This window comes from Sprattus sprattus (assembly GCF_963457725.1).
Source record: "Sprattus sprattus genome assembly, chromosome: 7".
Classification (NCBI taxonomy): domain Eukaryota; kingdom Metazoa; phylum Chordata; class Actinopteri; order Clupeiformes; family Clupeidae; genus Sprattus; species Sprattus sprattus.
Genome location: NC_137926.1, coordinates 16,293,091 through 16,315,332, shown reverse-complemented (window position 1 = coordinate 16,315,332; position 22,242 = coordinate 16,293,091). Strand labels below are relative to the sequence as shown.

General features: G+C 41.0%; 2 protein-coding genes across 2 annotated transcripts in view; both read left to right on the top strand.

Moving 5' to 3' along the window:
- Positions 1–1,656: 1,656 nt before the first annotated feature.
- Positions 1,657–4,313, top strand: LOC308368293 (intelectin-like; the record flags this gene model as incomplete). Its single annotated transcript, XM_080842439.1, has 7 exons — positions 1,657–1,723; positions 1,972–2,076; positions 2,188–2,435; positions 2,568–2,726; positions 2,817–2,937; positions 3,146–3,249; positions 4,161–4,313. The coding sequence occupies 7 exons, from the start codon at positions 1,657–1,659 to the stop codon at positions 4,311–4,313; spliced, it is 957 nt and encodes a 318-aa protein (XP_080698565.1).
- A 3,802-nt stretch (positions 4,314–8,115) lies between these two features.
- Positions 8,116–22,242, top strand: part of enc2 (ectodermal-neural cortex 2) — a 19,915-nt gene continuing 5,788 nt past the window's right edge. The window contains exons 1-2 of the mRNA XM_080841964.1: positions 8,116–8,234; positions 12,302–14,146. Of these exons, the coding sequence (XP_080698090.1) occupies positions 12,346–14,115 (1,770 nt within the window). The 5' untranslated portion in view covers positions 8,116–8,234; positions 12,302–12,345 and the 3' untranslated portion in view covers positions 14,116–14,146. The remainder of the gene's footprint in view (positions 8,235–12,301; positions 14,147–22,242) is intronic.

The following is a 22,242-nucleotide window of genomic DNA, read 5'->3' as shown; positions in this document are numbered from 1 at the left end:
TACCTGCATGCGTGTGTTTCGTTCACGTTGTCATGTTAATCCATTATTAAACCTATCGTTTGTTTAATAGAATGGCCGATTTTTAATAAACTGTCCCAGAACTGACAAAGTTACGCTAGCGCAGCTATTGAATAATTGACGTTAGCTAATTTGAACCATAGATAACTTGCCTAAGCCTAGCACAACATCAGTGGTGAAAGTAAGCAGGTAGCCTACTGTGAATAATGAGTAGGCCTATGCCTTTTATCATGTAGGCTTAGTTGATTGCTTTAGCAAAGGGAAATTCTAACAAGAGTATGGCAGAAAGCTAATGAACGTAGCGTTCACTGAGTGGTCTGTCACACAGCTTAATCCACCGGAGATATTTTGGACCGGTCTTGTTTAGGAAATGAGATAGGCCTACAATATACCCCATTGCCTATCTTCTCACGATAACCCGTATCAGTGTTGTATCTACCCCATGCACATCGTTTGGCCATTTATGTTGAAACTACATTACCACAATTACACACTTGTTTTTGTCCCGTTGTGGCTTGGGGAAAAGGGATGAAATATACCCCATTCTGCAGCCTATCGGGATACCTACTGTCGGTGTTACATGTACCCCAAGCACATCGTTTGACCATGTTTTTTTTTTTTCATAAGCAACATCAATCGATCATTAAATTATTGAAAAGGGTCTCCTCCCTGTTGTTTTCAATGGAGTTATCGGTGCTGATGTCCGAGTCCAGTTCAGGCTGGAATATCATTGGTTCATCTGCGTTCTAAGGGCGGCGCTTAGCGACAGGTCAATTGTATACATTTTCATGGGACTATGCGATAACACCCGAATTTCCTGATACTTTTCTCCCTAGACTACCTAGTGCCCTGAGAATGTGTGTGCCCTGAGAAAATGTACAAGTCTTACCACAAATCCCCACTTCTACCGCTGCAGCTGATTCTAAAGACCATTGATGACACAAGGCCTTGCCCCATACGGTCAGTCTGTGTGATTAACCTTTGGGCTGTACCACAGCACTAAACTTTACCGCCAAGACTACTTAGTATCAGCCTATAAGAAACACAAAAACATTATTTTTTTAGTTTACTTTGTATCACTTAACATTTTATAAAATGTTATGATTTGACTTCACTTCATCTCCTGTGAGGTTATTAAATAAAGGTAACATCAGTCAAACAGGAGCAGTAGTAGAGCGTTTGTTTTGGATGAAAAATAACTATTGAATTAGCTGTCTAATGCATTCATTGATTATTATTTTGAAGAAAACTCAGATTTCCCTTGAAAAACACTGTTTCCCCCATTTGGAGTAAAGTTTGTGAAAGAACTACTATCCCTTACTGTGGCAATATAATGGAAAAGAAAGACGTTGGATAAGAATGAGAAAATTGACACGAAACAAGGAAGAGGAAATACATTTTTCTTGGCGTTTAGAAATCAAAACAACGGTACTGGGCACCCTGTCTTATAGGGGCAAGTAGTTTCCCTCTTCCTCAAGAACAGATGATGTCTTTCTAAAAGCAAACAAACTGGATCACCAAGGCACTATATATTCTGCTCTCTGGTTAGAATAAACCCAGTCATAATTTTGCTCTCTACAAACAGCAGTACTGCAGTAACAATTTGATTGCGTCTAAGACCACTTCTTTCAGTCAAACATGTTACAAGGTATTCTCCTGCTGACATGGCTTGCACTGTCTTCACAGCCCATCCGGGGTCAACCAGGTAAGCTTTCCAGAAGCCATAAAAATGGCTTTGATAAAGAAATGAGACTGATTGTATGATTAAGCCAGGGTATGTTCCCAGTTCAATGCTGATGTATCATGTTTTTACATAAATATATATAATATTAATCAACAGAAAAAGTCTTCAATGGTCATGCTTACAATGAAGTGACTGATTGTGTTAATCATGTGAATTATTTTTTCAAAATTTGAATGGTCAAGGGTCATATTTGTTTCTGATTTCTACAGAGGATGCTTCCTATGGCAATAACGAACTGAAAAAACTTCAGGACAGGTTAAGTTTTGTTGGACGTAGCTGCAAAGAAATTCAACAGAAATACGGTACCCATGACGGTGAGCCTATTTGTTCAGACAACTTAAAGGACTTGTTAAACAACATGTGATACCTCAACTAAAAATGTATTCAATCCGTTTTCTCATTGATCATGCATGATTTAATTTCAGATGGTCTGTATTTCCTCACTACCTCCAATGGGCAAGTGTACCAGACCTACTGTGACATGACCACAGCTGGTGGTGGATGGACACTGGTAGCCAGTGTGCATGAGAATAACCTATATGGGAAATGCACTGTGGGGGACCGGTGGTCAAGCGAGCAGGGAAGCAATCCCAACCTCCCTGATGGAGAGGGGACATGGACCAATATGAACACCTTTGGGACTCCAGAGGGTGCAACCTCTGATGACTACAAGGTCAAATCTCACTTACTACTTACTGAATAACTGAGTGGGGGATGCATATACTGTATGTATGCATGTATACCTTGATTGGACAGAATGCTTGGAATGGAGATTGAATATGAGGTTCTCTCTTCTCTTCCACAGAATCCTGGCTATTATGATATTGTAGGGGAAGATGTGTCTGTTTGGCATGTACCTAACAACGTTCCCCTAAAACGCTGGACCTTTGCTTCCATCCTACGATACCACACAGTGACAAAGTTTCTATCACTCAATGGAGGAAACCTCAACCAGCTCTTCAAGGTACATGGAACATCAAAGATGATAACAGACACACAATTAGTCACACACAAGTATTTCACTTAAAGTCTCTTTCATCCTGTATGATTTTAGCGCTACCCAGTGAGGTATAATGCTGGAGCGTGCCAGACCAACAATGGACCATCTACTCCTGTGGTGTATGACATTGGAAACGCTCATACCACAAAACACTTCTACGGCCCACGTTCTAGAAGTATAATGATCTAAAGTATTTTGTTATAGCAAGTGATTCAAATGCCCAATGACAAACTACACTTACTAATATTAATTACTGTGTAATGTTCCTCCAACAATTCCTCCAAAGTAAATATAAAATCTATGTACCCATGTAATGATAGAAGAAACACTAAAATGGACGTATACACACTGAATCGAGTTGTTAATTTGTTTTTCTTTTACAGACGAATTTGTTCCGGGCTTCGTCACCTTCAGAGTGTTCAACCATGAGAGAGCTGCCATGGCCATGTGTTCTGGAGTCAGACCCACTGGGTGCAACACTGAACACGTAAGATGACCACAACAGAATTCTAATAATATCTGGATAATGTTAGCTTTGGTCAATAGTTTTTAAAGGACAAGTGTGTAGGTTTTAGTGTCATCTATAAGTAGAAATGTCAATAGTATTCATAATTAGTGTATGATTATCTGTACCTATGATTCATTGGGTTTTTGTTTTTGAGCCCTTTGTATCTACAGGAAGCAACCTCTTCCACGGAGTCCGCTATGTTTCTTCATTAGCCTAGAATAGAGAAACACTAGCTCGATAGGACTCGTTTTATGGCATTTGACCGCGGTCATAGGTAGTAGCAAACGCTTGTAAAGGGAAGGGTATTCAGCTTGTTGCAATTCAGCAACTTCACCAGTAAATGCCAGTGAAAAACTACACATTGTACTGTATATTTTAAGATGTACTTTCTTCTTCGTGAAATCCCCACATTGAAAATGAATATCAAATTCGACATTGTAGAATAATATTCTTATCACCATGATATCAGAATATTGTAGTGGTTTTCCAAAGAAATGTACTAAATTGTAATGTTTCTATGGAGTAGTATATTTAACATTTACATTTAATTTACCTTTGTATATATTTTAGTTGTGTTGATATGGGAAAGTATTATCACAGAAGACACTGTTATCTGTCTATGGACTCTTTTAATCATACCAAGAGATTTCATTTTTTTAAAACAGAACCTCATTACTTAATTGAATCTGTTTTAGTCTGTAGTGTCATTTCATAGTACATGACGAGACACTACAACACTTTATGATGTGATGTCCACATCTAGGAGAGATCCGTTCTGGTGCTGAAACACATTTTTATATGTAATACATGATAGTTTTAGTCTAAGGCATGTCCAGAATGTATAACATTATCAAATGTATGCATTTCATATCCTTCCTTTTTTCTTACAGTATTGCATTGGTGGTGGGGGACACTTCCCTGAATCTGCTCCCCGCCAGTGTGGTGACTTTGCAAGCTTTGACTGGAGTGGTTATGGAAGAAATTTGGGATGGAGTGCATCCAGAGAGATAACTGAAGCTGCTGTTCTGATCTTCTACCGCTAAGTCAATAATGAGGGTCCACAGACAAATGGTGGCAGATGCAATATTTGGGAATCAATGTGTGCTTAAACTGTGGAGACTTTTTCTGTTTTGAATTTCTGCTTGTCCTGAATTAAACGCAATCTCACAAAGGGTGAAAATATACAGTAAATTCTCTGTAAATATTTTCTACCTTGACCCCCTACCTTATTATAATTTCTTCCTGAGGTCTTGGGTTTGTCCCCTCTGAATAGCTTTGGGTTGTGCATCAGCACTTTGCCTTTCCCTGTCATTATCCTTTCATAGCATAAGCAACAACTATAATCAAATAAATCTAGATGCATGCATGGAATATTTTTTCTTGTTTGTCCACTTCGTATTTCTATCATAATACGACCTTGTGGCTTTGAGGAAATGTTTAGGAATTTGGGACTTAATAATTTTATATCAGTAAGGATAGAAAAACATTGCAATAAAAAAAGAGCACATGTTTTTTTCTTGGACTTCTGCTTCAAACATTATTATCATACTGTAGGACCCTATCTATGTTTTTTCCCAATAGAATTAAATGTTAGAATTTAGATTTGGAATTTAAAGTGAAAAGAAAACTCAAACATTGTTTGTTTTCTGTAAAAATAAAAAAATAAACTGTTTCTTATACATCTCTAAAAAATGGCGTAAGCTACAAGGAATGTAGAGTTTTCAGGTTTCCCACTGATATTTTTAAAATCAGCTACTGCTAAACTGGAGGCATCAGCTTTGTCCAAGGAGGAAATTGTAGTACGATAGTATTGTGATACCATGCTTAGACTGTAGCGTAGTGGTACAACTAGAGCTTCCCATTATTTTAGTAATTTAATTATAGAATATTAAATACTAAATTGAATGATTATTACATTTTATGAGACTGATTTAATTAAACTAATGTAACAACCCGGGTTTCACCTACACCCTCCTCATGGATGGTGACAATGAGTGTCATCATGACAACTGTCAAGTGAGTCAGCAGTCTTCCCCATGATTGTGGTTGTGTGTACTGAACCTGACTGAGACATTGAAGTCTCAGGAAACCAGGGCATGGTACGTTACAATACCGTGGTTGTAGAATGTGGCTTAGAGATTTCATTAGATTCCGTATGAGGAAAGTACGCCTTTGTGTTCTTAGGCTAGGTGTCTGTGTCTATCTCATTGCGCATTACTGTACCCAGTCATCATTGTGTGTGTAGGGGAGTTATAGGTTACACACACACACACACACACACAGACACCCCTGACAGGTAAGAGTCATTGTGTGTGTAGGGGAGTTATAGGTTACACACTGTGTGTGTGTGTGTGTGTGTGTGTAACCTATAACTCCCCTACACACACAATGACTCTTACCTGTCAGGGGTGGCGGTCAAATGAAACGGTTGATTAGACAGGACTTGATCAAGAGTGGAAATATTCAGTGGTGTAATGACACAAAGGAATACTACTTTGTTACAGTACTTGATTATTTTTGGGGAGTATCGGTGCTTTTGCATTTCTGTCAGTTTTCACTTTTACTCCACTAAAATGTACACTTTTACACCGACACAGTCTTTTTTATTTTGTTACTAAAAAGTTAAATCAGAAGAAATGTGGGTAACACTTAACTTTAGGGAACAAATGTTAAAGCCATTAAACCATAACTAATCGGTGTCTGTATTAGTGCCCAAAGTCTGTAAAGTCACAGTATAAGGCCAGTTTTCACCAACTTCTTACTCTCACTGAGTAGGTAATTACAGTGCATGAAATGCCCTGTATTGTTATTCCTAGGCTTCTTCTTCTTATTACAGTGCATGAAATGCCCTGTATTGTTATTCCTAGGCTTCTTCTTATTCCGCTTACCTTTTTCTGCGATTAATTCAGCTCGAACCGCTTAACTTAGAAACTTCGTTCAAACTTTGTCGCGTAGGTCTCGCGTAAGGGACACTTATGCTATGTATTTTTCACTTTTCTAAACTTTATACATTTTAGGATATTAAAGAAAAACGAATATAAATGTTCCCAGTGACTTACATCGGGCCATTATGACATCATAGGGTTATTAAACTGGCTTGCACCTGTGCTTCACTGACACCTGCGCCAAAGTTCCAAGGCTCCTCTTTTCTCTGTCCCTCTCCATTCATCTGTATAACTAGGAATATTAAGGTACAACTTCCATTCTTTACTGTCTTTATCCAGAGCCAATCTTGTTCACTCTTCTTTCCTTTGTTCTTTCCTTCTTCCACTCATTTTTCCTTCTTCCACTCTTCTTTCCTTTCTTATTTCCTTCTTTCACCCTTCTTTCTTTTCTTTTTTCCTTCTTCCACTCTTCTTTCCTTCTTCCACTCTTTTTTCCTTTCTTCTCTCCTTCTTCCACTCTTCTTTCCTTTCTTCTTTCCTTCTTTCACCGTTCTTTCTTTTCTTCTTTCCTTCTTCCACTCTTCTTTCCTTTCTTCTTTCCTCCTTCACCCTTCTTTCTTTTCTTTTTTCCTTCTTCTACTCTTCTTTCCTTCTTCCACTGTTCTTTCCTTTTTCCACTCTTTTTTTCCTTTCTTTTTTCCTTCTTCCACTCTTCTTTCCATCTTTCACTCTTCTTTCCTTCTTCCATTCTTCTTTCCTTTCTTCTTCCATTTTTCTTTCCTTCTTCCACTTTTCTTTCCTTTAAATGCATTGTAATGCAAACAAAGTGTACTAATAAAGTATTTAAAACACATCCTTTTTATCCTTGTTGTCTTCGGACACACGGCTACTAAAATGTCCACGCCAACTCACGTGTTTAACAGTGAACCTGAATCTACTGAATCAACATGTATTCAAAAACAAATTACAAATGTTCAACAATACCAGCAGCTTTTAAATGAGATTAAAATAATTGTTGAAAGCTGTCATGGTTATTCAGTGCAAAACCTCTATTACGCACACTCTGTCTTAGACATTTCTCTCGGTATATACTGTGTAGGCCTATTACGAATGTTTCAGTTTTTAAATGTTTATGATGGAATATTTACTCATATAGACAGACAATGTGAAAATCCCATTTTTTAAATTCATTTCCCCAAATTATCAACATGAAATGATTTTTTTTCAGTGAGCCACGGCCAATTGCCATGAACGAAGTGTTGTTGTCCAACAGATGAATATTAAATGAAAAATAAAAAAGGTTTAATGTTGAGCCTTTTTAAACAAACTGCTTCAACGATTGTGAAACGGCCAAGATGTCTAATATGCAGTACAATATATACCCCACTAGGGGGACCTATAAGCCTGCAAGCAGCGAGTGGTGAACTATTGTTTACTTCTACTGCACTACTATTGAGTATTAAAGTGTTTCTTGTAGACACCACAGCTGGATTTGCAAACCCAAACGCCGAAAACACATGGTTGAACCAGCATCATTTGTTTAAGTTATTTTGTATCATTATTATAATTATTATGATGACCAACTATTGTCAATCAGTTTCGTCGTGATAAACGGGATATATGGCCTACACTTGAAATATTATGTAGCATAAATATGACAAGAATATCGCAATCTTGTCGCTGGTGACTACCTTCATCAAGCCAGTAGCCTGCTTCTCTATTGTTTTGTTGCGCCCTCATTGCTTATTCGGAAACCCACCCAGTCATGAAACGGATTGGTTGACTTGACTGTGAAAAACGCGCCCATTTTTGTAATAGTCGACCACTATTGGACGTATGCATATAGCTATACAACTGGTGGAAAAGATTGGGAGAAATCACGTCAATCAGCCTCCAAAACCAGTACCCCGCTTTTGGATATTGAACACTCCAGTCACATTCTTTCCACTGAAGGCTCAAACGCGAACAAAGTAGCGTCGAAAAGGCTGGGAGACGTTGCCTAGATGGATAAAAATAATGAAACACTCACTCGAACCGAAGCTTGATGGCGTGGGGATATCGCTGTAATTGTATTGTTGTGTAAGTATGACGTTAGTTTAGGTGTTTGTGAAGCTTTATCTGATTTTGACTTAAATGTTAGCAAGTAAATAAGCAAGCCTAGCCATAATTTGAATGGTTTTGTGGAGTGTTGGCTAGCTAGTCCGGGTGCTAACAAAAGTTACAAGCCCTTGTCTTACGGTAGCCGGCAGCCGTTTAGATGTAGCGCTTATCTAAGCGGTAAACTTGAGAACCGACCACTATTAACAAGATGTTTTCCTCGTCCAGGCCATACTTTATTGATAGTAATATAGGCTACTTAAAGCAGGTCTGTTCCGTCACTAGCTTCCAAGTTGCACCCGTGAGGTAAACTATCATGCATGCCTACACATACTGCGAAGGAGTGACGTTGATTATGTTGTTGGTGTATTTGATTGAAGCCTATAGCGGTAATGATACACATTATTCTCAGTCTGTGCCATTATATTACCGCCAGTACCTTACTGCCTGTTATCATACACATTCTTGTAATGCTTTGTGCTCATGGCTTCGTATTCACCTGGTTGTCATGCAGATGCGAGTCATGTATCCGAGTGACTCCATACGAGGCTAGGGTACCATCCTGAGGTGTGGGAACCATTGTTTCATGTTGCTAGACCTGGTCGTGTACGGATTCCTGTTAGACTCACGCAGTGCCTGGTGCATTGCTTATTAGATGTTTTAGTGTGTGCGTTTCCTTTTCTGTTACATTCATTTTGGTATAGTTTCTTTGAAGATATATGGTGAAATGTGAGACCTTCATATTAGACCATAAGACATTTAAAGAAAATAAAGTAGTTTGTCAAGCTCCATGACGCATCTTGTCTCTGGCTGAGCCACAGGTCAATATTTGACTGGCAGACACTTAGTCAGTGGTATGTGTGCATTTTTGTACTGATGATGATGAATCTGTCCTTTTCTCAAAGCAGTTCGGTCATATGTGTAGAATTGGACCGTCCTTTACCCTGAACCATTATTCGGTAACAACTTGCATCTATTATATAAATGGTCAGCACATTTAGTCTGATTAGATAGTTAGGCTAATCAATCCTGATCATTTTAACATCAGGCCAATATTTCGATTGGACTACTTCTCTCAATTACACCAGAAATGCAAAGCTAAAGATGAAAGATCTTGGTTTTTACTTTTATCAAGTATACATTCTTTTATTGCCAACAAATGTCTCTATCACAATATGCTGAAAGATGATTTATTTAATATGATAGATAAGTCAAGCCTTATTACTGAAGGAAACACTTTATAATGGGGATTTGGCATGATTTTCATTATAATGAGTTTGAATAGCTGCTTTGATGGCAGCTTCTTAATGTCCATGTACCGTATGTGCAAAACTGGCATTCACGCTCATGATGTGCCAGTATGATGCTTTTAATTAAAATGAAACAAATGCTGGACTGGGGTGATGTTATTGAATTTAAGAGGGAATTGTCACTTTTTTTTTTAGGCCAGAGAACAACTACACAGTAGATATTAGGTTACATTGCAGATGAGAAGAGCAAAAATCGCACAGCCCTAATCTAAATTTGTGACAGTAATCCTATGTGAGCTGCCGTGAAAACTGAAATTTGGTTCAATCTGCAAAGAAATTAACATCATTATAGTCTTCTGTCCGTATGAAGTGATCATGACTATGCAAGTTTGATGGACTTCTCTCAGATTCCACCATAGATTTTACAAGTTTGTGTCAGTTTCAGGTGGAATGTTGAAAGACAATTCCTCTAGAAGTCTTGGACCATTTGTCATTGGTCTCGCATTGCATACAGTGCATGTCGCTTACAGTTCTGAGGTGACGCAAAATGCACACTAGTTTCCTAATCCTCCCACTGAGTTTAGACTGCTTCAGAAAACTAAACCTGTGGCTTAAGTTGGTTGGATTTGCAAATTTGATGTGCATAAGGAAACATAATGTGCAACAGGTAGACCCCTTTGAAGTGTGTGATATATGGGGAGATGAGTCGAGAGACAGATTTTTTTATAGTCTTGTTGCTGCTGTATTCACACTTTCAGTATGTCAATCAAAGGCATTCCTTTTCATTTAACTGAACAACAAAATGATACATTTCTGAACATGGCCTCAAAGCTGTAGCATTTTCATAGATACTTGCTTTTACCTCTTAGCAAAATGAACCTTACGTTTAATTGTTCACGTTTAATAAGTGCCATTTAGCCACACTCTGCCACCTTGGGTCAGAGGCTGATGCAATGTTTTCTTGCCTAAACCACTCTCATCATATCCTGATAACAGCACAACTTCCCCTTGTCTTCGCTAGCAGTCTGCCGGGCCAGTACCCATTTGGATGGATGGGTGTTTTAACCACTGACAGACTGCATGCCAGCTGGGAAGCCTCTCTCAGTCAACAAACACAGAGAGAGAACTTGCCAGTGTCTGCCTTCCCCTGAGTTATAGCAAGCCCCCACCCAAAGTCCCTGCCTTGGTTTGGAAAGCTGAGAAGCACAGGAATACCAACACACCACCTGAAAAGACCCCAGGAAGGCTATTAGTCAGGAGAGTGGCAGTGTTTACTGGGGAAGAATACTCAGCAGAAAAAGAGACTTTTGTACCGTGGCTTCTCTGTGGCATTACAATGAAGCGGTGCCTCTTTCACATCCTTATGAATGCACGGGCAAGTTAAGTAGCCTGTTCACTGGCAGTGATTCAGCACCTTGACTGAGTGACAGTTGCCATAGGTGATGGTGTTGCGATGGCTGTGGAACTCTGTAGCAGTGCCCCTTTAAATAAAACAGCGGATTCAGAACACTGAATTACTCTTTGTACCGTTTGGATAGGGAGAAAAGACATTAATTTGATTGCAAAAAACAGGAACCCTGAAGACAGAGAAAGCAGAAGATGTATCTTTCCTTTCTCCCTAGGGTACAGGTTTACATCGCTCTATGTTGTTTTATTTCTTGATTCTTTCTCCTTCTGTCCTTCATCTCTTGGCCTGCCCACAGAGGGACAGTGTTGTCAGCGTGACCCGTTGAAGTGGTATCTTTTGGGAGCCAATGCAGACCCCCCCTCAGATCCTCACGCTGAGTGCCTGTGGCTGGGTCAGCAGCTTCTGTCGCTGTAAGTGACAGACAAAATGCCTGTAGCCCTATTGACCCCATAAAGCTGCTAGTATGGTTCAACAAAAATAGCCTCTACCTAAGGTAAACCCCTCGCTGGAGGTTCTTGGCAGAGTTGATCTGCACGTGACTGGAAAAAAAATGACTACATGTCTTGCCCACAACCTATTACTGTGGGACTAATGTTAGCGGCAATGTTGAACCACACTAGCTGCTTATTACAGAAGTGCATCACAACTTACCCTCCATTTTGCCTGTGCCCTGCACCCCCTTTCAGTTTCCCTCATCCGTATGCACCTACCTGCATTCCCCACACTCTCTAGTTCCCCTCTGTGACTGTTGCCTTGGGAATTAAAGAGAGCACATATGCATGTCAGCACTTCCTTACAGACAGTATGATATGTCACAGGCCAGGGGAGAGTTGGCTGTTCAAAGTCCTTCCATTTCTTTATTGTTTTTTCTTAACCACTGCATCCATAAGATGTCCAGTCCACAGGGACCCTCTCATCAAATAACATCAAAGCAGCAAGAGTGATGCAAATTCAGGGTCTTACTCAACTGCAGTTAAAAATGTTTGAACGTTATATGCTTGTAAATGACCTTGGGCTCTAGGTTGCTGAAACATTAATAAAAGAAAGCACAGAAAGAACTGCAATCCAAAGTTCTGGAATGAAATTAAATGGGGGGCAAAAGCCTATAGCCTACAGCTAAAATGCTGATCTTGGTTGAGATTATTGATTGATTTAAGTCAAACAGATAAATGCACTTCATATATCTGAAGGTAAAATAGAATGATTATCTATTAGTGGTGAAACTCTTTTAGTGGTGAAATTAACTGAGGCCAAAGGATCTTTATACAGGGCAGTGAAATGCATTAATCACAACAGTTAAGTTTTTATATAGTCTAAAGTGTGTTAAGTAATGTGATTGCATGAATCATTATTGAGGCTTTCATGCATGTGTCTTTTGCATTTCTCTGCAGTTCGTGAGATTGGGACAAGTGATTCGCTGGAGGCGTCGGAGAAAATGTCAGTCAGCGTTCATGAAAACCGCAAGTCCCGGACCAGCACAGGCTCGATGAACATATCGCTGTTCCACAAACCATCGCATCCTGACAGTGTGCTAACACACCTGAACACGCTACGAAAACAGTGCATGTTCACAGATGTGACACTATGGGCTGGGGACCGCTCCTTCCCCTGTCACAGGGCAGTGCTGGCTGCTTGCAGCCGCTACTTTGAGGCCATGTTCAGTGGGGGGTTGCGAGAGAGTGTCGACAGTGAAGTAAACTTCCATGATAGCGTGCACCCCGAGGTGCTGGAGCTTCTCCTGGACTTTGCTTACTCATCCCGCATTATCATTAACGAGGAGAATGCTGAGTCTCTTCTGGAGGCAGGAGACATGCTGCAGTTCCACGATATCAGGGATGCAGCAGCGGAATTCCTCGAGAAGAATCTGCACTCGTCCAACTGCTTGGGCATGATGCTCCTGTCAGATGCCCACCAGTGTAAGCGCCTTTACGAGCTATCTTGGAGGATGTGCCTGGTCCACTTTGAGACTGTCAGAGACACTGAGGACTTCTACAGTCTTTGCAAAGACAAGCTGCTTGACCTGATCCTTAGTGATGAGTTGGAGATTGAGGACGAGCAGATTGTGTTCAATGCTGTGATGCTCTGGGTGCGTTATGACCTGGAGATTCGAAGGGACTACCTGCCAGATCTGCTAAGGGGCATTCGCCTAGCACTGCTGCCCTCTGAATTCCTGATTGAGGCAGTTGCATGCGAAGAGCTTGTTATGTCAGACAAAAGGAGCCAGCAGATAGTGGATGAGGCTATGCAATGCAAGAAGAGGATCTTGCAGAACGACGGAGTTGTAACCAGCCCCTGCGCCAGGCCCAGGAAGGCTGGACATACCCTTCTAATCCTTGGGGGACAGACTTTCATGTGTGACAAAATCTACCAGGTGGACCACAAAGCCAAGGAGATCATCCCAAAGTCTGACCTGCCAAGTCCAAGGAAAGAGTTCAGTGCCTGTGCCATTGGCTGCAAGGTCTATGTGACGGGAGGGAGGGGTTCAGAGAACGGGGTGTCAAAGGATGTGTGGATCTATGACACTGTCCATGAGGAATGGTCGAAGGGGGCACCCATGCTAATCGCACGGTTTGGCCATGGCTCTGCAGAGTTGGAGAATTCCTTGTATGTGGTCGGGGGCCATACAGCCATTGCTGGTGTGTTCCCCGCCTCTCCCTCTGTTTCATTAAAACAAGTAGAGCGGTACGACCCTCTCTCCAACAAGTGGACCATGATGGCTCCCCTCAGGGATGGTGTCAGTAATGCTGCTGTGGTCAGTGCTAAGATAAAGCTGTTTGTCTTTGGTGGTACAACAATTCACCGGGACAAGGCATCCAAGGTGCAGTGCTACGACCCTGTGGAGAACCGCTGGTCGATTGCAGCCGAGTGCCCACAACCTTGGCGCTACACTGCAGCAGCTGTCCTGGGCAGTCAGATCTTCATCATGGGAGGGGACACAGAGTTTACGGCTGCTTCTGCCTACCGGTTTGACTGTGAGACCACCGAGTGGACTCGTGTTGGTGACATGACCTCGAAAAGAATGAGCTGTCATGCAGTGGCATCGGGAAACAAACTATATGTAGTTGGCGGCTACTTTGGGACTCAGCGTTGTAAAACACTAGACTGTTATGATCCGATATCAGACAGCTGGAACAGTATAACTACAGTGCCTTATTCATTAATTCCAACCGCTTTTGTGAGCACTTGGAAACATCTTCCTGCTTAATAGGCTCAATTTGGAAGTGAAATCAAATTGGGTAAGAACTTTTCAATTTTTTAGGCATTTCTATTGTTTTAATTGCATGCTGCTCATTCTTTTAATGTACACATGTTTTTTAATGAAAATGTAATAGTGCATGATTGTCCTTTTGTGCAGACACTTAGAAATACCTAGGACATTTTCATCACAAAGGTTAAAGAACGTGGTCAGCCAGAACTTGACATTTACTGACAAACATGTTGGTTTATGTAAGATAAGCAGAGGTAAGTCGGCTATGCTTGTTTAGACTAGGGATGCACCGATCCGCTTTTTTCACCTCCGATACCGATACCGATATCTGAGGTTTAGTATCGGCCGATACCGATCCCATACCGATATAAAAAAAAAAAGCGAAATGATGGTAACAAACTGTAAGTTTCATTGGGGGAGATCTGGGATCATGAGACTTGACTTAAACATTTCTTTCCTATGTAAAAAAAAAACAAATAAACAGATATAAATGTACTGAATTACTAATTTATTTAATCATTTTACACCAGTAAAACAATCTTAATCATATAAATATAGTGTGACTGGTTCAGTCAGTGCAATTAGGGATTCAAAATACAATGTAAAACAAAATAAATAATAAAATAATAAATAGCTCCAGATAGCAGATCCTTTCGCTCGCTCCATTTAGTGAACACTGAGCTCTGCACGGCGTGTTGCTTTTGTATGACGTCACTCACAGCGCACAGCATAGAATTACACTGAATAGATCAGCCAATAGACAGATAGATAGATAAACTTGTATTAATCCCGTGAGGTAAATTGAATTATCAAAGCAGCAAGGTAGTAGGAATAGGATTCAAGTATAAATATAAAAAAAAATCGGCACATTTTCACCGATACCCGATCTAGAAATGTCGTCAATATCGGTACCGATACCGATACAAATATCGGATCGGTGCATCCCTAGTTTAGACAGCACATGTTGAAGATTCAGTTTTACAAAAGGTTGTTGATAGTTTAGCTCAACAGCCAATCAAACTATATCCATCCCTTCTGTGCTCCTGAAGCATGTGTGTCGATGGACTGGGATTGTTTATGGCTCGGTCCAAGTCATTATATTTGGTTCCCATGTACAGATCTTGGACTGTGTACAAACATCTGAGGTTTTTTTAAGCGCAAACACTGAATGGACAGCTAGAGGTGCGTGAAGAGCAATTTTTTGATTATGACAAAGTGTACGGGATTAGAATCAAGGACTGCGCCTTTAAATCGGAGGCCATGCAATACTTCCTGGTTTTCATGGGATGGGAAGGATGTCAGTGATGGGAGGAGAGGTGTGAAACCTTTGGAGAGAAAGTGAAGTTGGGTTGACCAGGGTTTGCTGGAACACAGAGCCACTTCTTCTCTGTCAGAGCTAACGTTCTCCACTGCCCCTCACTCAGATCAATGGGACACTTCTCTAACGGAGAACCGATGAACCACTCCACTCATTGATTTGTGATCTGCATTACAGAGGCTCTGTAGTCAATGGCCTATTAGCTCACAAGCTGGTGAACACCCGCTGCAGCTCAATCTGCTGTAAATACTCACTGCCCTATCGAGGACGGGCTACTGTCACGGCCTGCTGCTGCCAATCCTAATGTCAGTTCCAAAGTACGAAAGACTAGTCCACACACCATCACACAGTACTAAATTTAGCCTGCAGCCTGAAGAAAGACCTTCATAATGATTCCATAAGCTGTTTACATAATATTCTGCAACCTCGTCAATAAATAATGAGGTCTAAAAGACAAGCAAACATTTCCTCCTGAGGTAGTGGCAAGAGGGAAAGACTAGTTGTGTCTGACATGCAATGAAGATTGCCTACTGATATTTTATGCTTGACTTTAGTGACTGACTTTATATAACCGAAGCAATGCAGCTTTAGGGCGTTTTCACACCCAGACCAAGTTCAAAAACCAAGGTTCATGTTTGTTACAATTGATCTAGTTCGTTTTGTGAATAGTAAGGTGAGTGGTACTTGCTACTACAGCGGTCACCAAGGTACTTGCTACTACAATGACTGATCCTCCTGCTACTGCCTACTGCCTTCTGCCTGGTTGAACTCTTCCTGCCTTCCAACCTCTTGTACTCCTCAATTCTTCCAGTATCCTTGGCCATCTTCTTTCTGCTACGGCAAGGAGTTGTTGTGCCTGGTCCGTTTTCCTCTTTGTTGCTGGTAGCTGCATTTCCAGCCTTTCATGTGGGGATGTCTGTACCACTGTGTGTAGGTAGAATGGGAATGTGTGTTCCTGGTAGATGCCATGTCATGCTCCCCAATGAGTTCCAAGCCCACACAGAGGAATCTGGGCTCTTCCTGGTTAAAAGAGTCTACCTTCCATTGAAATAATCTGAGCTATATACAGTTGGACTGATGAGAGAGGTCTGAGTTGGAGAATGAGGCTTAGATTCTTAGCCAGATTTAGGAATAGTTTTCTTCATTATGCTTCTCCTGCATCTATGGGGGCCACGCATACAGTATATAACAAGTGAGTACACCCCTGTGCAATATCACTTAAATGTCAAATGGTTTCAAAATAGTATCACCTTTCAATAATTGCATTATTTCTAAATTCACAAGTAGATTATGAGCAATCAAAAACAAATACTTTGGACAGATATCTGCCCTGTTCAGAATTTTAGCTTCAGCTGGAAACAATATGATTTTGTCAGATTAGGCCTCACTTCATAATGTTAGTTTTTGATTCATGTCTGTTCTTGTGCATGTGAAAAAGAAGTTAAGAGCTGCACTCCTGAGGCAGAGAGAGGCTATTCATAGCATGTTAAAGAATTCTAGAGAAGTATCACTTCTACCTCAAATCAGCGATCATAGGATTCATTCATGCTCCTTAGAAGCCAGGTCAGGGTTACACACCTTTTCCTTTCAAGGTCTATGGACCCCCTAAAGTATCTTTTGCCACACCATGTATAAATCTTAAGTTCTGCCACTGGCAACACGGGTATCCTCCATGCCAAGGAGGATTGAATCAGTCATCGGAAATAAAGGTAGACATACCAAGCATGGGAAAAAAAATGAAATATCTGAATCTCAATAATGAAAGGTTGCTGCTTTTTGTTGTACTGAATTCCTAATGTGGAGCCTGTATTTTTTTTTTAATATAGTAAATGTAAACATTCCGTTTTTAAGGTTACATTGGAGCAAAAACCCTTCTGTTCAACTCCAAGTAATGCAAATACTGCGATTCTACAACATTTAAGTGCTATTGTACAAGGGTGTACTCGCTTCAATTGTATACTGCAAGTGAAACAAGGCACCTTTAGATCCAGCCTCCGTTGCTGGAGTTGGAGCCAGCAGTTCTACACATCAGCCCTGTTTTCATTACAGAAAGCACAACTTTCACATCTGTTCCAGCTCCTAGATCACTTGAGATCTTGAGCAGCTTCTTATCCAGAGAACCACACCAGGTTGTTGTTCAGGCACATCATCATTCCTCTTTCTCCTCCTGCTGCTGCTGCCTGTCCAATTCCTGTCCCATCATGGCCACAGCCATCTGGGTCCTTTCCCTAAAGATGTGTAAACCCGTCTCTCCTATGATTAATCATTAACACCTCCCCCTCTCTATCTCACACACTTTCTCACACACACACACTTCTCTGTCTGTGACACACAGGCATCAGCAGCAGTCTCTTCCTCACAGAGTAACAGGTGGCCAGGCAAAGCTTCAGGTTATGATGAAGCCATGAGGGGACCAAAAACAAAAGAAAGCCTCCAGGCTTTTCTCGCCCCACTTGCTAGCTTAGCTGGATCACAGCTTAGACCAACGCCAGACCAGGGAAAGCCCATCTGCTTCTGGTTCAGCTGCCGTCAGGGGAGCCGCTGGTACTCATCATAGTTTTGGGTACGCAAGAACTGGCTTGGAGGGAGAACATCTTAGTTTGTACAGCAAAACATAAGACCAATCTGCATCCCTTTAATATTACAGCAGAACGACCTAGAGAGGGTCAAACACCTCTTATCCAGCTCTGTTGATGTCTTCTGATGCTATCTGACATCCTGAAAACCCTTTTCCGATTTGGGGGCTAGACACTGGTCAGCACGGCTGCTGGATGGTGTTTATAAATACCTATGTGTTCATTACGCTACACTGGTTCAGAGAGAGTGTGTGTGTGTGTGTGAGAGAGAGAGAGAGAGGGAAATGGGGGGCTGCATGAATGATGCGCACTGGAGTTGGCCTGGGAATCCTGTTTCATGCCATAAATATTTCAACAACTGCAGCAGCCAGCTGGAGACAGGCAGTGAGAGAAAGGGAGCAAGAGTGAATCTACAGAGGGACACAGGACTAGAAGATGGAGAGAGGAAGAGAGAGTGTGTGTGTGCGTGTGTGTGTGTGTGTAGGAGGACAGAATGACTTACAGGTGACACATAGCAACAGACAGATGGAAGAAGGAGAAACTAGAGGAGCAGAAGTGCCAGGAGAGTGAGACAGGTCTGATGCAGAGAGACAGACAGGTAGAGGCTGCTTCACCTGCCTCATGGTTGCTTTACCCTACCCTATACTGAGCTCTTTTCAGGGCTGATGCACCAATTCTCCGCCTACAGCTCAGTTCAGGAGTTTTTCGTGTGACACACCAGCACCATGTCATTACCAGATATGTGTAGACCACCTGGGAGAGGGTTCTCCAGCACCATGTGTTGAACATAAAGATCATTTTCATCAGCTCTATTCTTAGACCTTAATGTCTCTCAGGTGACATTACTTCTTCAAGAAAAACCCTTAGGTACTTGAAAAATGAAATTATCTTTGCAGAAATGCTTGTCATGTTATTGTGTTTGAGGAAGCAGGGATCCATACATGTCCCAGTAATGATGTACAAGAATGAATCAATATATTTGTTTTAATGAATACCATTGTGTTCCACAATTGATGTATGACTAAACATTAGTCATTTACAAACATCTGATGTGTAAAGTTAAAAAGAAAGTGATTAATCTCCCTTTACACACCGCTTATGCTGTGTCCCTGTCGCACAGCCGGGAGAGCTGGGTGCCAGACACATGGAGGTCACAGGTGTGATGGCAAGGGAGCCTCTACACTGATAAAAATACATCAGACCTCCCACTACTGTCAGTTGCTTGAGATTTAAAGGAGCTTTTTAGATAAAGGTCTCAGAGAAATTGATTGAGTGATGGGTCATCATATCAGCCTTATCTACAGGATATTTTTTAAGTATGATTTTGGTTATGATTTTATAATTATTCTCATCAAATGTTTTGATGTGTGTTAACTTAATGTTGATATTGAAAAACATACATTTGTGTTGTTTTTAGGAACATTACATTATAGTGCAATTCAGATGCACTCTTGATGGTCTCTAACCAATTTGTTTATTATTTGTTAATTACTGTTCTTAAAACAGATTTTTATCATTCAGGTCAGGTTCCCTCAGGATATTCTAACTTGGACAAATCTTTCTATTTTAAGTCAGCCTGAGAATCTGTATTTACAGATTAAGTGTTTTGGGAGTTATAGTCTATTGCTAAATGAAAATGTGGAATTGTTAACAACAATCTTATTGCAAGCAAATTCTTACTTAAATACCTTGTTGGGCAGACCCATGGCTGTATAATATGATCGATGTAAAGGTCGCAGGCGACAAGGTTAAGAGCACCTGAGCCCCGAACCTGAGCATCTATACCATCAGCAAAGGATGACATCTCAATCCTTGTGAATCTGATGACGGCAAAGAATCTGAGCTGGGTCTAAAAAGCCTTGTAACCTTCCTCTCACTTACTGCAGCCTGGATTTGTTTGAGATAATTCACAGAACCACTGCCAACCTCAGCCTGATGCCTAAATCCAGCTTTTCCTGGCATTACATTCTGAAATTTAAGGAGACACACACACACACTGCTGTTGCTGTTGCTGATTACCGCAGGAAGAACAATAGGTTTGCACTACCCGCTGGTATGATTATTACGCAGGCAGGGCTAATGCACATTAAAATAATACAATGATGATACCATTTTTTTTGTGGAAATTGCAATCCTGCCCTCTTCCACCGGTGAACCAGTCCCAAGTCCATTGTTGGATGAATACGTTGTCTTGATGGCTACGCCTTTTCAGGAAAGCTTGCTAGCGACATAACACATATGACAGAACATTGATATCTCCATGGCATGAAACTTGAAATTAATTACAGATACTAATGCAGTGATGAAAAATGGCACCACATTTTCATTTGACATTCTATTTGCTGCTAGAGATAAAATACCCAGCCAGGAAGAATCAAGCCATTTGTCTTTCATCCAGACTTTCTTAGGTGTACTGTGGACATTGAGGTGATTATACCAATGCACTGCCTAAACATAGTTGCATTATGACGGGACGCTGCGGGGTGTGGCATGTGTATACATCTAAGTACAACCAAGAAGGGTAAGGGAGTGGAATGAATAGTCTTTAAAGCTCTTTGGAACTGCAAAAGGCCTCTTCAGACCAGTGGGGGTGGACACTAGGGAGTAAATGAAAATGTTACATCCATGCACTTTTACCCTTAATATTTTAAGGTCCTGGTTCCACCCCTGTCAAGAGTCTCCTGGTCTCCAAAGAACCTTTGCGTGACCTGTATATATTCATCTACTTCTGATGACTTCAGTACAGTGATTCATGTGGAGTTGGAGGTATAATTGGACTCTCTTATGTCTTGGTGTGCTGTGACTGCCTGAAAGCAGCTGGGGGTGAATCAGACTTGATTACATTCTTATTTTAGGATGTAGACAGGGTGTACTTTCTGAATCCCTGTTGATCTGAAGTAGAGCAGTTATTAACTTGACTCAAAGGACTGTAGAAGGGGCAAAAAGTGTTTTGTGGAAAGACGTTTTACCATGTGTGCATGTGTACAGGCTACAGCACTGAGTATTAGTGTATTTTTAAATATGTCCTGCAAGTGTCCATCTGATAAACTTCTCTTGAGGTGATCCCTGTACGAGAGAGATGGTACAAGGACACATACATAAATGCCCGCGGTGTTACTTCACATTAAGTTTTATGTTGGCAATTTACTGCGGATCACCTTACCACTAAAGATGAAGGCAGAAACAAAAATGTTGTTACAGGCGCAAACTCGTATGACCACATTCTTCTCTTCAGAACACATGGGGCCCATCGCTCCTCTCCTTGAAAAACATAAATCTGCAATACATGCACACAAAAATAAGGCCACACATTTTTCCATTCTTGTTTATCTTGTTGGAGGACTGATGTTAGACAATAAAAGTGTTGGTGTTGGTATGTCAGAGCCTCCTATAAGACAGTCAACATGACACCTCTTCAGCCGTTTCCTTTCAACTAGCCAACATTGGCAAAGCAATGCTTGCAGACTGTACTTTGTACTGTACTACTGTTTACGGTCTTCATACTCTCGTCATCATATAAAACGCTAAATCCAAAATGTTTCCAAACAGCAGTGTTGAAAGACAGCGGTGCCACTTCAAAGTGGCTTTTTTTCTGTCTAGCTAGCATTCGCCATTGTTGAAGTTCAGAGAATTTGGTTTCCCCTCTCTCCAGCTCCTATTTGCATACAGAGCGCTGATAGGCTCCAGGGAAGTCCCGAGAGGCTCCAGAGATGTTATGTGGATCCGAATGTATACTGTGGGTGCAGTCTGCAGCCCAAAAAGCACATTTTGAAAATTAAATGAAAATGAAAAGCAAATTGTAGTACTGCGGTTCGCGTGTACGTATTGAACAGGATGTACCAAGAAGTTTGCCATTATACCGTATACCGTTGCATCCCTACTATGCACACATAGAGTTGGCTTCTCCCATGATCAGCATCATGTGGTTATACCCTACAATCAGTCAGTCAACATTCATCTCCTCCAAATCTAAACAATACAAAAAATATTTTTTTCTGTGAGTAATTTATGATGTAGGTGCTGAACAAAAACAAGGAGGTTCTCATTTATGGTTTTGAAAGCTTCTAGGAACTATTCCAGCTTGTCTCCATTGTTAGAGTAGTGGAGACAGCGGGTTTTTTAGTTGGGTTTTAAGAACAAGAAGAGATGCAGAAATAATTGCATGGAAGTCGACAGTTGATTCCCAGTGTGGTTTTATAGGATTGTGTACAAAGATTGCGCATTTAAGCT